This window comes from Dipodomys merriami, unplaced genomic scaffold, assembly GCF_024711535.1.
Source record: "Dipodomys merriami isolate MVZ:Mamm:240054 unplaced genomic scaffold, mDipMer1.0.p SCAF_19, whole genome shotgun sequence".
In the NCBI taxonomy this organism is placed as follows: domain Eukaryota; kingdom Metazoa; phylum Chordata; class Mammalia; order Rodentia; family Heteromyidae; genus Dipodomys; species Dipodomys merriami.
In genome coordinates this window covers 24,870,913-24,886,603 of record NW_027203270.1, presented here as the reverse complement: position 1 = coordinate 24,886,603, position 15,691 = coordinate 24,870,913, and the positions used below count along the sequence as shown (strand labels likewise).

General features: G+C 45.8%; 2 protein-coding genes across 4 annotated transcripts in view; one reads left to right on the top strand and one right to left on the bottom strand.

The window, feature by feature from the left end:
• The window catches only part of Eftud2 (elongation factor Tu GTP binding domain containing 2), a 45,219-nt gene extending 44,269 nt beyond the window's left edge, over positions 1-950 (top strand). The window contains exon 28 of the mRNA XM_070027881.1: positions 505-950. Coding sequence (XP_069883982.1) covers positions 505-600 — 96 coding nt within the window. The 3' untranslated portion in view covers positions 601-950. The remainder of the gene's footprint in view (positions 1-504) is intronic.
• A 454-nt stretch (positions 951-1,404) lies between these two features.
• Higd1b (HIG1 hypoxia inducible domain family member 1B) lies at positions 1,405-4,630 on the bottom strand. Of its 3 annotated transcripts, none has more exons than XM_070027891.1 (4): positions 4,285-4,630; positions 3,373-3,565; positions 2,031-2,165; positions 1,405-1,543 (listed from the first exon to the last, which is right to left on the bottom strand). In XM_070027891.1, exons 2-4 carry the CDS (start codon positions 3,467-3,469, stop codon positions 1,479-1,481), a joined length of 297 nt encoding a protein of 98 aa, XP_069883992.1. In that variant the 5' UTR covers positions 3,470-3,565; positions 4,285-4,630; the 3' UTR covers positions 1,405-1,478. The 3 variants fall into 3 exon arrangements, with proteins under 3 accessions (XP_069883992.1, XP_069883991.1, XP_069883990.1); XM_070027890.1 differs by having other exon boundaries at positions 3,373-3,520; XM_070027889.1 differs by lacking the exon at positions 4,285-4,630 and having other exon boundaries at positions 3,373-3,828.
• Between the last annotated feature and the right edge of the window lie 11,061 nt (positions 4,631-15,691).

Genomic DNA, 15,691 nt, shown 5'->3' with positions numbered 1-15,691 from the left:
GCCTAGGCAGGAAAGTGCATGAGACTCTTATCTCCAGTTAATCAGCAGAAAACGAAGTGGCACTGTGGCTCAAAGTGGTAGAGCGCTAGCCTTGAACAAAAGCCTAGGCCCTGAGTTCAAGCCCCACGACTTACAAAAAAAAAAAAAAAAAAGCTGGGCACTGGTGGCTCACACTTGTAATCCTAGCTACTCTGGAGACTACGATCTGAGGATCGAGGTCAAAGCCAGCCCAGACAGGAAAGCCTGTGAGACTCTAATCTCCAATTAACCACGAGAAAACCAGAAGTGGCATTGTGGTTCAAGTGGTAGAGTGCTGGCCTTGTGCTGAAGAGCTGAGGGACAGCACCCAGGCCCAGGGTTCAAGACCAGTGACCGACCAAAAAAAAAAAAAACCTTCTAGAACAGCCCATTCTTCCTCCCCCCACCCCAGGCAGTCTTGGACAGTGCACAGCTCAGTTAGCTGCTGCATGGAGCTTGGTCTTACATTTGCCCCATTCTCTACAGGGCCTGAGTGAAGATGTGAGCATCAGCAAGTTCTTTGATGATCCTATGTTGCTGGAGCTTGCCAAACAGGATGTTGTACTCAATTACCCCATGTGAGTGCAGTGTCTGCTCCCTGTGGTGGGCCGCAGGTCCTGGACTTGAAGCAGAGATCTGTGCCATTTGACCTTCATGTCAGAGTGTCTGGGAACTGCTGTGGCCATCTGGAATAACCCACAAACCAACCCAGAGTCCCAGTAAGGAAGGGGCACTTGGCCTCCTGCTAACTTCTGTGGCCTCTGCCTGGTTCCATTCCTGAAGAACAGAGAGAAACTTGGGCCCCGGGAAAGAGAAGGGAAAGAAAATGTTTAACCTCAAAGGGCCCCATTTTCAGGATTTACATGGAATTTTATTTTTTACAAATTCAACCTAACTATGGTTTGTAAGTGAACAGAGCATTTTGACCTCTGTCTTGCTTGGCCTGCTTCTTTTATCTAACCGGCCCTTCTCTAGTCCTAATGCTTACATTCTGGATATGTGATCTCCCATGAGGCATCACCGGCCTGTGCTCCCAGCTGTAACCTCCTTCCTGCCTAAGTCTCCAGGGAAGCAGTCTGTGGTGGGAGGAAAGCCTGCCGCCTGCCTCTGGTTCTGTGTTCCCGTGAGCCTCAAGGCCCTGCCCCCAACCTTCCACTCCACTCCAGGCTGCTTCCATATGTGGTCTTGAAGTAGCATGGGAGTTGTTGAGATTCTGGGATCCAAAGCCTCCTGGCCTCCTCACCTCCTCAGGAGACTACCACTTCTGTGTGTCTCCCTGGCTGAGTTGGGGTCAGAGCTCTTTGGTTTCCCGCCTTTGCACTGGGTTCTCCTACAACCACCACCATTCCCTTTCTCTACTCCCTGCAGGTGAAGAAAACAGTTGGCTTTCCACAATACTACTTTATTAGGTACATCAGAGACTGATGCAAGGTATGGGCTGTTCTGCCCACTCAGGATTCCTACTTCTCTCCAGAGTCCTGTGCCATCCTCTTGCTGAAATCTCTGTACATTGTGTATACAGCACCTGTGCAAGGGAGGAAGAGAGTTGCCTCTTGGCATCCAGTCCCCACACTTGTCCTCTGGCTCTCCCAAATGTCCCAGTGGTTCTTTTAGCCATTCCCTTGAGTCTAGCTTCCCGGTTTGGCTTTCTGTTCCAGTTTCCCAACAGCTACTCTAAGCATCCAACCATATAGCTTTGGGAACATCCCATCTGACAGCTCACACAGCACTCTGACATACCTTCTGTAAGAAACCTCAAAGTGACCAATCCAAGGCTAGTTACTGTCATGTTATACTGATGTCTAATGGTGTTAAAGCTAGCAAGTATATGCTCTTGGGATTTTTCTCACTGCTATAGCAAACTCATGAAACAGACTGCACCCTGTATCAGTCAGAAACAGGGAACCCTGAGAAAGTCTCGGGAACTCTTGTGAGCTCCTGAGCTCTATGATAAAGAACCCAGGCTTTCTCTTTCTGCCTTGATTCTTCTGTGGCCTCACCAAGTTGCTTACCCAGCATGATCGCACCCACAACACAGGCTTGTGCTGCCACTCTGGTGTGAATCAGGTGTATGGACATCTTGGTAGAACCTCGAGCCTTCAGCCGATAAATCCCATATGCTGCCACCACCAGGAAACCTCCTAAGCCTGAGAGCAGAAAATGTGATCCTTGGGCCTTGTCCTCCAAGCCCAAGAGATCATCTCACTAGGCTAGGCAGGCAGGACCCTTGATTGAACAACTGTTTTCATGGGAATGGAGGTAGGAGTAGGGGACTCATTAGAATGTTGAGTTGTGGCCCCACAATGGCATTTCAAATTGGTTGTGTCCTTCTCTTGATGCCCTTGCCTCCTAAAGAAATAAAACATCATGGGGGCTGGGAAGGTGGCTCAGTGGTAGAGCGCTTGCCTTGCATGCATGAGGCCCTGGGTTCACTTCCTCAGTACCACATAAGCAAAAAGAAAAAAAAGCTGGAAGTGGTGCTGTGCCTCAAGTGGTAGAGCACTAGCCGTAAGCTGAAGAGCTGAGGGACAGTGCCCAGGCCCAGAGTTCAGGCCCCACCACCGGGCCCAAAAAAATAAAAAAATTAAAAAAGAAATAAAACAACATGGTCTGGGAGTGTGGCTCAAATGGTAGAGCCCCAGCCCAACAAGTTCAAGATCCTGAGTCCAAACCCCAGACTTCCTCCACCTCAACCTGTTTTGTTTTTTTGTTTTTGTTTTTTTAATCTGAGACCTGAACTCAAACTCAGTATCTGATGCTGTCATTGGCTGGTGTTCTACCACCTGAGCCATGCCTCCAACCCCATCGACCTCAACTCGGTTCCTCCTCCAACCACTGCTGACTCCTACCTCCCAGAACAGCTATTTCTCCTGTTCTCACAAATCCTTAAGCCCTGAGAGGTCCGTAATTCAAAGTCTCCAGTGGCACCAGTGGCTTACCTATAATCCCAGCAACTCAGGAGGCTGAGATCTGAGGACTGCAGTTTGAAGCCAGCTAGGGCAGAAAAGCCCCCGAGAGACTCCAATTAACCACTCAAAAAAACGGAAGTGGCATTGTGGCTCAAAGTGGTAGAGCACTAGAGATTGGTGATGGTGCCTAGGCCCTGAATTCAAGCCCCACAACCCACAAAACAAAAACAAAGTCCATCCTGAGGCTAGTGTTGGTGCCGTTTGCCTGTGTCCCCATGCACTCAGTTGACTGTCACCTCCTATCTTACTCTAATTGTAGCAGTTTCTTGTGTAGCAGACAGAGCACATAAGCTCTACTGTCCCTATATCATTCACCTTCAGAAAAAAAAAACGAGATATGGTTGCTCTGAGAGAAGGCCTACTTCCATTCTCTTCCCCCACTTACCTATGGGCACCAGAGGAGACTCCCTGGTCTTCCTTAGGAACTTCTCAGACACTGTGTCCTCACCGTCAGATGGCTCCCACCAGCTTTTGTTAGACATGATCCTAGACCTGGACGTTTGCCCCTGGAGCTCCTAGACTTCAGCCAAGTCCTGGAAGGAGATACCTCAGAGTAATAATTCCTAGTTCTCTTCCACCTGGAGTGAAAAGGTGTTACCTGCTAGTATCCTCTTGCTGTGCCTAGCCCAGCCTCCACTTGCAAAATTGCTTCTTCAGGTAGCCTGTCTCAGGGGTGTGGGACACTCGTAGCCACTTTCTCCATGTCTTTCTTAACATCTGCCTCTTTGCCAGTTCATTTTTATTTTACTGATTTCTGCTTCCCCGTCCTCTGCATCCCTATGGGTGTGATCCTTCTGCCAAGAAAAACAGCTGGGAAAATCCAGTGATTGGAAAGCAACAGTCTTTGAATCTTAGAGGCCCTCTCTAGTCTTGGGTCTGTGACAGTTGCTCCTGAGGGATCTACAGAGCAAAATCTGGTACCAGGGAGCCAGAACCATCCAGTTAACAGCACTGATTACCCAACCATCAGAGGCAGATTGATGTGTTGGGACATTAAATTCTGATAGAATTTAGCATACTTTGCACATTAATACTAAGTGAACAAATTCTGGTCCCTGAACTGTTCCCACTACCTTTATCCCTGGACTGAGAACCCCTGTTGCTCTACCTGCCACTCCCTGTAAATATCTGCTCTGGTCACTAACTAGCCCTGGGTCCTTAGAGCAGGGGTTCCACCAATAGAATGCCTGATTCTCCATCCCACCCACCTGCTCAAGTCAACTTCTTTTCCGGGTCTCCCCTCCTATCCAGGTAGAACAAGGACTGGTGGCCTGGTTCTGGACATGCCGTTACTTACCCTCAGAGAGAGATGGCTAGAAGGTGGAACTTGGGCACTCAGGCCAAGGCTCAGCATCTGCTGTTTTTAATCAGCTGAAAGTTGATGTTGGAGCTTCCACTATGAAGTCAAGAAATCAGTGACTGGCTTTATGGGACTTTGAAGTCAGGGAAGAGGGGAGGAGATAGAACAGAGCATCAGTCTTAATCCCCCATCTGCTGAGCTCAAGACACTGGAAAGTTGTTAGGCCAGATGGAGGAGAGCCCTTAAATGATAGGATTTTGTTCCCACGGACATACATAGCTGAAAATGAGAACTAAGATTTGAAGAACTGAGATTGAGAAGAGATCCTGGGTTCTCTCCCAAGCAACACTGTCTCATGCTCTTAGGAAACATACGGAATGTAAGTAAAATATCCCAGGTGTGGGAGAGAGGTTCTATTGTCTTGATTTTCATCCCTTCAAGTATGCTAGATTAAGGAGATTTGTTCAGGAGTTTGAAATAGCTGGGGCTTCCCTCTTGTCTACAGAGCCCTTATGTGCTACTTGTGATGAGATGCCTCCCTCCAGTTTCAAAAATGAAAATGACTGGGGTTAGCACCTATCTCTACTAGATAACAGTGTTTCAGACTTGTCAAATGGAAAAAATTTCAGAGAGGCTAAATGACCCATGAAGATACACAACTGCTGGGTGCCAGTGCCTCACAGCTGTACTGGTAGCTACTTGGGAGGCAGAGATCTGAGGATCACAGTTCAAAGCCATCCTGGGGGCTGGGAAGATGGTTCAGTGGTAGAGTGCTTGCCTCACATGAGGCCCTGGGTTCAATTCCTCAGCACCACATAAACAGAAAAAAAAAATCCGGAAGTGGCACTGTGGCTCAAGTGGTAGATGGCTCGTCTTGAGCTGAAGAGCGGAGGGACAGTGCCCAGGTCCCAGAGTTTAAGCCCCACGACCGAGGGGGAAAAAAAGCCATTCTGGGCAGGAAAGACTGTGAAATTCTGATCTCCAAACTAATCAAAAAGCTGTGGCATAAGTGATAGAGCATTAACCTCGAGCAAAAGAAAAAAGATCAGGAACATTCCCCAGGTCCTGAGTTCAAACCTCAGGACACGTGCATGCATACACGTACACACACACACACACACACACACACACACACACACACACACACACACACACACACACACACTGGATAGTTCAAACCTCAGGACACGTGCATGCATACACGTACACACACACACACACACACACTCTGGATATTACCTTTATAATAACAATTTAAATGAACAAGATATACAACTAGTACAAAGCAGTATCATGATCCGCCCCAGGCTGGGCTGGCTCCAAAATTTGCGTAACCTGAATCCTCTCAAGATTAGTAATAAAATTTGGGAATGCTCATCCATCCTAGCACACTTGACAGATGACAAATCTCTAAGTAAATGAGGAAGGATCAGGGTACAGCATGGAGGACTCTCACTATCCCAGGCCTTGTTCTTTCTGCAGATTACTCGGACTGTGTATGTTTATGTGAAATAAGTATGTTTGTGAGATGGATATATGTGGTATAGGAGAGAGAGAGAGAGAGAGAGAGAGAGAGAGAGAGAGTGTGTGTGTCCTAAAAGGGCTTTTTCAGCACTGAAAATGTGTCCAGCAGCTGATGTTCGTCTTTTTTTCCTTCTTAACACTCCTGCTCTATGAACAGACCCAGGGTCACAGCAACTCCCCAGGGCCTTCACATATCCCTAGTGTCTATGGGAACTCTCCTCTCTGCTGTTCACACACACACACCCCTGTGCTGTCTCTCCAGTGGCCTGAATTCTCAAGAGACGGATGGTATATATGCCTTGCTCATCTAGGTCAAGAGTGGGATGGCAGTAACTGGATGGGATAATCAAGATCAACTGCAGGGCCTTTGAAGAACGAGGCCAAACCACCAATGGTCATGTTCAACACCCTATATTGAGGTTAAGTTGATATACCCACAGCATCACAGCTCAGAACTGACAGTAAGATACTGTGATAGGGCTGGGAAGGTGGCTCAGTGGTAGAGTTCTTGTCTTGCATGCATGAGGCCCTAGGTTCGATTCCTCAGCACCACATAAGCAAAAAGAAAAAAGCCGGAAGTGGCGCTGTGGCTTAAGTGGTAGAGCGCTAGCCTTGAGCTGAAGAGCTGAGGGACAGTGCCCAGGCCCAGAATTCAGGCCCCACGACTGGACCCCCCCCCAAAAAAAAGAAAAACAACCAAAGATACTGTGATATACTGAGCAAGCTGGGTTACTCAGTATGTCACATTTACAAGCTGGGTTGGAAGTGTGGCTCAAGTGGTAGCCCATCAGCCAATAAGTGAAAGTGTTAGATACTGAGTTCAAGTCCCAGTCTTGCGGGGGAGGGGGAAGATGCGCTAAGCAACTTCTATGGACCAAGAGGTGTACTAATTGCTTTATATAATTGTTTTTGTTTGCAGTGCTCGGGATTGAACATAGGGCCTCAAGTATGTTATACAAGCACTCTAGCACTGAGCTACACCCCCAGCCCTCTGTAGGTTATTTAATTATCACAGTAACTATGAGGTTGGTGCTCTTGTACCCACTTTACAGATGAAGAACTAAGGCTCAGCTAAATGACTTGCCCAAGATCACAGTAAGTGACAGAAAAAGACCAGCCTTCAAACCATTCCAAAAATCAAATCTCACTGCTTTGGACCTTCACTAAGGTGATATAAAGTGGAAGGAAAGGGAAGTCTTAAAATAGCAGAAATAAAAATGCTACTGAGAACACACAGTAACTAAGACTTCAAGGCACAAATCTCTGTGGAGTCCTGCTTCAGTAAACAGATAAGATAAAATTATGATAACATCATTTTTGTTAATATGCCAAGTCTTTAATAATTGTTTCCATGTAAGCATTTCTATGTTAGTAACTTGTTCAGTAAACCACTTTTTTCTTCCAAATTCGGTCATATTAATAGAAATTCTGATGTAGAGCGGACTAAACTAATGATGCAGTTTAGTGTGAACAATCAGCCCATAGATGGAGCACTCCAAACATTCGGTTATGTCAATCTCTCCATCCTTATCTGCAAATGGAGGTAACACCTACCCATAGGACTGGGTGGAGGATGGATGGTTAAAAGATTCCCCAGGACACTGCCTATTCCTCTTTTCCAGAATGAACAACTGACAAAAATGGACTTAAAAGTCTGACTACAGATGGGGAGGTTGCCCTATTCTGTGTGATCCCAAATTCAGCACACCCTCTCACATCCAGCCCTGTCCAACAGTGTTGGGCTACCCCACCCCAAGTGGAAGCTTCTAGCATGTGTTCCCTCTGGTGTTGAAAGAAAAATGATGGGGGAGGGGGACTAAGACTGGAAGCTCTAGACACACTAAGACACAGCTGTGCTATATTTAGCCCAAGGGAGCTGAGTGGCCACACAGCGAATGGGAGGGACCTGTAGCTTTGCCTTGAGCTAAGGATTGCTGTGAGTTGAGAGGTTAATGAAAATGAACTAGACAAGGATGCATCCTGTTCTCAGTTGGGGTTGGCATAGGAAGTAGAGCTGAAGGGCTGTTGGAAACACAGGAGATGAAACGTTAGGTTATAGTAGTGTCTGGGGGATTTGAGAGACTGAGTTGAGGAATCAGCAGGCCAGTGGAAGTTTCTAGATGATCTGGCTAAGTTGAGGCGGCCCCTAGGAGGTGCCTGGTGTGGAGATATGTGTATAATATTCCCTCACCTTTAAAAACATACAGCTGGGATAATGGCTCAAATGATAAAACATATGGTTATTGAGCAAAAGGTCTCTGAGTTCAAACCCTGTACCACCAAAACAAACAAGGAAAACACACAATATTCCAAGGATTTTGCATTACAGCATTTATCCAAGGACAGACCCAAAAGCTACAGGCCTGGAGCCAGGAAAGTTCAACTATTTAGCAAATCTTTTTCTTTTTTTTTTTTTTTTTGGGGGGGGTGTCCGGTTGTGGGGTCTGAACTCTGGGCCTGGGCGCTGTCCCTCAGCTCTTCAGCTCAAGGCTAGCACTCTACCACTTGAGCCACAGCGCCACTTCCGGCTTTTTTCTTTTTGCTTATGTCGTGCTGAGGAATCGAACCTAGGGCCTCATGTATGCAAGACAAGCACTCTACCACTGAGCCACCTTCCCAGCCCTAGCAAGTCTTTTTCTTTCCTTTTCTTTCTTTCTTTTTTTTCTTTCTGTGTTTCTTTCTCTCTGTCTCTTTCTTTTTTCTCTCTCTCTTTCTTTACTCCTACATGAGATTTGAACTCAGGACTTTGTGATTGCTAGACAAATGCTCTATACTTGAACTATGTCCTCAGTCCTTGGTTTGCTTTGTTTTTCAGATAGGATCTTATGCTAACTGCCCGGCTGGCCTCAGACATCAATCCTATCTCTGCCACCTGAGTAGTTTAGATTTGAGACCTGTACCATTCATTATGCCTAATTCTTTAGATTTTAAAGAGGATTTAGATAGTTCTGAGCAGGGTTATACCTATAGTCCCAACTACTCAGGAGGCTAAGATAGGAAGGCCATTTGAGGCCAGGAGTTCAAGACAAGTATGGGCCATATATATATAGTGAGACTTCCTGATCTCAAAAGAGTCGGGGGAGGGATGATGTGGATAATGATGATTGGAAGTGCAGTGCAGAGTCCACCAGTAAGGACCATTGACTGATGATGATTGGGAGCTCCAGAGAATTGAAATGTTTTGCTAATATAGATACTTTTTTTTTTCATTAGTGGGGCCTGAACTCTGGGCCTGGCACTGTCCCTCAGCTCTTCAGCTTAAGGCTAGCATTCTACCACTTGAGCCACAGCACCACTTCCAGCTTTTTTCTGCTTATATGGTGCTGAGGAATCAAACCCCAAGCCTCTTGCATGCAAAGCAAGCATTCTACCACTCTATCAGCTTAATGTGGATATTTTTTAATTCCCAAATTTCCCAGCATTTCCTAAAACACACTTTAGGAAAGATTGGTAAACTTGAGAGCTTACAAATCGGCATTTTACATATTTTATTGAGCCCTCACAATGATCTCATCAGATAGGTATCATTACTCTGACTACTTCACAGATAAAGAAACTAAAACTCAGAGCTTATTTAACCCAGAACATAGAGCAAATGAATGGCTGAGCCAGCCAATCAATAACCACCATCGACCACTTTACAACGGAAAATTAATATACAGAAATTCATAATGTAATTTAAATACATTCTAGTAGTTTATTGGAGATAAGAGTCTCACGACTTTCCTGCTTAGGCTGACTTTGAACGATCCTCAGATCTCAGCCTCCTGAGTAGCTAGGATTACAGGCGGGAGCCACTGGCGCCCAGCTTAAATACATTCTACCATCTGGTTCTCACAATGCTTTTTTTTTTTTTTTTTTTTTTTTTTAAAGGAAACTAGAGTATAAACAGCTGAACAGAGTAGACTTTTTTGCCAGTCCTGGGGGTTGAACTCAGGACCTGGACACTGTCCATGAAGCTTCTTTTGCTCAAGGCTAGCACTCTACCACTTGAACCACAGTGCCAACTTCCAGCTTTTTCTGTTTATGTGGTACTGAGGAATCAAACCCAGGGCTTCATGCACACAAGGCAAGCACCCTACCACTAAGACACATTCCCAGCCTGAGAGTAGACTTTTGTTGTTGTTGTTGTTGGTCATGGGGCTTGAACTTTGGGCTTTGGCACTGTTCCTCAGCTCTTCAGCTCAAGGCAAACGTTCTACCACTTAAACCTCAGCACCACTTTCGGTTTTCTGAGTTGTTTATTGGAGATAAGAGTCCCACAGACTTTTGTGCTTGGGCTGGCTTTGAACCGAGATCCTCAGATATCAGCCTCCTGAGTAGCTAGGATTACAGGGGTGAGACACCGGCACCGCCAAGTAGACTTTTTTGTTTTTGTTTTTGTTTTTGTCCATTGTGGGGCCTGAACTCTGGGTCTGGGTGCTGTCCCTCAGCTCTTCAGCTCAAGGCTAGCACTCTACCACTTGAGCCATAGCGCCACTTCTGGCTCTTTTTTTGCTTATGTGGTGCTGGGGAATCGAACCCAGGGCCTCATGCACTCAAGGCAAGCGCTCTACCACTGAGCCACCTTCCCAGCCCTAGACTTTTTTTTTTTTAAGTAGTTATACAAGATTTCAATTCAACAAGTCAGACTATGAATACAATACATCTTGATCAATATCCTCCCCTTACATTCATTTTCCCACATCTTTCCCAAACCTATTTATCCATAACCTCAAGTTACATAATTCAACTTATCATGTAATGCACATTGAATATAATGACTGTATTGGCCCCAGACCTTCCAGGACAATGCCCCTAATCCAATGCCTGTCACAAAGGCAGGGCAATCCTGGGCCAGCAATCCTAGGCCAGGCACTGGGCTCTGGGACTATTCAGAGGTCCTTGTCTGGTGGGTAGTACCATATCAGGAGTTCATTCTCTCCCTCCCTCTCTCCCTTCCTCCTTCTCTCTCCCCCCCCTCCCTCTTTCCTTCTCTCCCTCTCCCAGTATGCCAGTACTGGTCCTTAAACTCGGGCCTCTCACTCAAGGCTGGTGCTTCACCACTTGAGGCAGACTTCCACTTCTGACTTTTGCTAGCTAACTGAAGATAAGAGTCTCTTGAATTTGTCTACCCCACCTGACTTCAAACTGCAATCCTTAGCTCTCAGCCTCTTGAGTAGCTAGAATAACAGGAGTCACCTGCTTCAGAGCAGGTGTAGGTGTTCTAAACTGTCTCCCACCTCCAACTCTTTAATGTGCTACAACTGACTTGCACTTTCCCAAGGAAATTGATCTTGAATTACAATCCAGCATTAATATACACAAGAACCTATTAACAGGGTACTGAGAGACACCTGGAGGGGTCATCTTGCTGTTACTTTTCTAGGACTTGTATTACCTATTCAACGGAGTTTTGACAACAACAAAAAATGTGCTTCAGCCAACATACCCATAGGCAAAGAAAAGAACAGTATAATGTGTTCCATACCTAAACAGAAACTGCTGGGGATTAGTGGAAAGGGAGGGAGGTTTGTGTTACTAATACCCTCTCTTGGGGGGTGGGAGGAATTCCTTAATTCTTTCCTCTTATCCAGTCTGGGCCAGGCAGAATTCCCTAAGGCTACCAGGAGAACATTCACAAGTCTTACCTCTCTGCACCCATTCTCCAAGATGGAGGAAATAGCTTACCAGCCAAGTAGGGGCCCTGGAAAATATGTAATGGAAATAGTGACACACTGCAACCTTCAAGCTGACCCTACTGCTCCCAAACCACAGAGCCCCAGGGTGACTCTCAAATTCTCAGATTGAGTTTTGATCCTTTCCTGCCCGGGGGCCCCATGTGAATAAAAAGTGCTGTGGTTCTCACAGTACTAGACTCTGCCACTCCCTGCCAGAGTCTCCAGCCAGACCCATTTTCCCCATTTAAAACTTAAGGCTCCCCCTTCCCTCCAGTAGCCTTTTTTGTTCTAGAAAATGCAAGTCTTTCATTCATTCACTCATTTGTACTCATACATTCATTCACCCAGCATATACTTCCTAAGTATGCTCTAACTTGGTTCTAAAGCTGATCTAGTATCCCTGTCTTTAGAGAGCTCATATTCTAGCAGACATCCTGGACCTTGAAAAATAAATGCCTGAGGCACTGGGAAGGTGGCTCAGTGCTAGAGTGCTTGCTTTGCATGCATGAGGCCCTCGGTTCGATTCCTCAGCACCACATAAGCAGAAAACGCCGGAAGTGGGGCTGAAGCTCAAATGGTAGAGCGCTGGTCTACAGCTGAAGAGCTGGGGGACAGCGCCCAGGCCCAGAGTTCAGGCCCCACAACTGACCAAAAGAAAAGCCTAAACACAAGAGTGTCCAATGGAGGTTTCTGACCTCATTTCAACTGTAATGCATTAAAGCATCTCACTAGACAACAAACTGATGAGTGAGGAAAAGAGGAAGGGTGAGAATGGAGAGACGAAGAAAGAGAGAAATTCAGAGAGAGAAACAAAGAGAGAGTCCTGACTGGGAGACAGGAGCCTTAGGTTGTATGTCCATTTTGTTTTCCCTTCCTTCCTTCCTTCCTTCCTTCCTTCCTTCCTTCCTTCCTTCCTTCCTTCCTTCTTCCTTCCTTCTTCCTTCCTTTCTTCTTTCCTTCCTTCCTTCCTCCCCCCTCTCTCTTTCTTCCTTTCTTTCTGTGTGTGCCATTCCTGAAGTTTGAACTCAAGGCATAGGTGGTGTCCCTGAACTTTTGTGCTCAAGGCTAGCACTCTACCATTTGAACTGCAGACCCACTTCTAGCTGTTTTGGTGCATAATTGTAGATAAGAGTCTCATGGACTTTCCTGCCTGGGCTGGCTTCAACTGTGATTCTCAGATCTAAGCCTCCTAAGTAAGCTAGGATTACAGGCATGAGCCACCAGCACCAATTTGGGTTTCATTTTTATTATCTTTTTTTTTTTTTTTTTTGGTTGTGGGGCTTGAACTCTGGGCTTGGGTGCTGTCCCTGTGCTCTTCAGCTCAGGGCAAGTGCTCTACCGCTTGAGCCACAGTACCACTTCTGGTTTTCTAGTGGTTTATTGGAGATAAGAGTCTCACAGACTTTCCTGCCTGGGCTGGCTTTGAACCGTGATCCTCAGATCTCAGCCTCCTGAGTAGCTAGGATTACAGGCGTGAGCCACTGGTGCCCGGCCATTTTTATTATCTTTAAAAGTTTGTGCTGCCAGAAGGAAGGCAATGCTGCAGGCTTGCTAGTAAGGCAATGAAAGTCAGAAAGTCAGAAGGCAACCTGAATTGTTCCTAAGCTTTATAAGGAATCGGTAATGATAAAAGACAGAATGCACCGGGCACTGGTGGCTCACTCCTGTAATCCTAACTACTCAGGAGGCTGACATCTAAGGATCTCAGTTCAAAGCCAGCCCAAGCAGGAAAGTCCGAGAGACTCTTATCTCCAATAAACCACTCAGAAAACCAAAAGTGGTGCTGTGGCTCAAGTGGTAAAGCACTAGCCTTGAGCTCAAAATGTGGAGGGACAGTGCCCAGACCCAGAATTCAAGCCCTATAACTGACAAAAAAAAAAAAAAAAAAAAAAAAAGAATGCCTTCTCTAGAATGTACATTCATTAGTTCATAGGAAGCTAATCCTAGTGAACATTTGTTTATATAGGTATATGAGATGTGTATGTTATATAATCAAATGTTTCAACACTACTTGAAAATTTCATTTTGTGTTCTAGTATTGTGGCTCAAACCCAGAGTCCTTTTTTGGGGGGGGGGGTCCAATCGTGGGCCTGAACTCTAGGCCTGGGCGCTGTCCCTCAGCTCTTCAGCTCAAGGCTAGCGCTCTACCACTTGAGCCACAGCACCACTTCCGGCTTTTTTCTTTTTGCTTATGTGGTGCTGAGGAATCAAACCCAGGGCCTCAAGCATGCCAGGCAAGCACTCTACCACCTTCCCAGCCCAAACCCAGAGTCTTGTACATACTAGGCACATGCTCTACCATGAGCAAGCTGTACCCTCACCCTTGAAGGTTTTTACTGACATCTTAATATGCCACAAATAAAGACTCTCAAAAGTATACAGTTTGGGACAAAGGATGTAGTTCAGTGGTAAGAATTCTTGCCTAAAAACCGGTTTACAGTTCAGGGTTACAACTGAACACACCTGCATATTCAGCATGTAGCTCAAGCACAGAAAAGGAACAACCTCCCTATGTCCCCTTCTAATAACCCACTGCCCACCAAGCAACTACTGTCCTATTTCTTAGCAACACAGATTCATTTAGCTTGTTTTGAACTGCATATAAATACAAACTCTTGTGAGAGATTCATCTCTCTAGTGTGTAATTATAGCCTGTTCTTTCTCATTGCTGTACAATGTACCATTATGTTATTATAACACAATTTATCTATTCAATGATGATGAGTATTGAGTAGTAATTTTGTTTGTTTGCATAATGCATTGTACTGCTATGAATGCTCCAGTCAAAGTATTCTGGTGAGCTGGGGCTACTGGCTTATCCTAGCCACTCAGAAGGCTGCAATCTGATGTTCATGGTTCAAAGCCAGCCTGGGCAGGAAAGTCTGTGAGACTCTTATCTCCAATTAACCACTGAAGAGTCAGAACTAGAACTGTGGCTTAAGTGGTAGTGTTAGGTGTGAGCAAAAGAAACACAGAGACGGGGCTGGGAAGGTGGCTCAGTGGTAGAGGGCTTGCCTTGCATGCATGAAGCCTTGGGTTCGATTCCTCAGCACCACATAAGCAAAAAAGAAAAAAAGCCGGAAGTGGCTCAAGTGGTAGAGCGCTAGCCTTGAGCTGAAGAGCTGAGGGACAGCGCCCAGGCCCAGAGTTCAGGCCCCACCGGACCCTCCCCGCCCCCCCCCAAAAAAAAAAAACAACACAGAGACTGCCCAGGCCCTGGGTTCAAGCCCTAGGACAGGTGCATGCATGTGCATGCACATGCACGCGTGCACGCGCACACACACACACAGGTATTTTGGTGAACATTTGAACATCACACACACAAGTATTTTGGTGAACATTTGAACACACACACACAAGTATTTTGGTGAACATTTGAACATATTTGTTGGGACTTTTTATGGGATTTTTGTAGTGTATTCATAGGTTTGGCTTTAGTAGATACTGAGTTTGTACCAATGTACATATTACAATTAAAACTGTGACAATTAAAACGTTGACAGTGATGCCTCTTGTGCTATCTTATTCTATACATTCACACACACACACGTATATATGTATTCGTTTTTTGGTGTAAGGGTTAAACCCAGAGCATTGCAAACGTCAAGCAAGCATTTATTTTACTGGGTCTTTCCACTTGTCATTTTAATCCTCTACAGCGGTAACAGGATGGGACAGGCAGACCAGGAGAATCGCTAATAAATACCAGGAGAGCGCTAATACTCAGCGGCAAAGGATTCAAACAGTGGCGGCAGTGTCTGCCCAGAATAAACCAAACGGTGATCCAGAAGTACCTGCCACGGGGGAAAAAAATAGCGACTTGACTTTTCTGAGAAGCCAGAAATCGGGATTTAAAATATTTTGGCAATTCGTAATTTTGGAAAACACTATACAAAATTTGTCAGCGGGCCAGATGCCCCCAGGTCCTCAACTTGTTGATTAGCCTTGGCTGGGCTTCGAGAGAAGTCTGACCTGAACCAAAGTCCTAGCTCACCTCTAGGAGCTTAATTTTTGCTCTACCTCAAAGGGCCAATGCGGTCATCCAGGGACAAAGGCATTGGTCAGCCTCCTACCGGGAAAAGTCTTCCCGCATCTCTTCTCGCAAAGTCTCAAACTTAAAGCACCAGGGGAGTTTCTGCTTCTTAACCCGTAGTTTAAACTAGGAGGATGCCTATGCATGCAAAACTTAAAAAAAAAAAAAGTCCTTTGGGATACTGCTG

Coding starts and splice junctions, on each gene's coding strand:
- Higd1b (XM_070027891.1), bottom strand. CDS start 3,469: ATGTCTAACAAAAGCTGGTGGGAGCCATCTGACGGTGAGGACACAGTG. Junction 2,166..3,372: donor GTCTCCTCTGGTGCCCATAG/GTAAGTGGGGGA, acceptor TTCTGCTCTCAG/GCTTAGGAGGTTTCCTGGTG. Junction 1,544..2,030: donor TGTGGGTGCGATCATGCTGG/GTAAGCAACTTG, acceptor TCCCTTGCACAG/GTGCTGTATACACAATGTAC.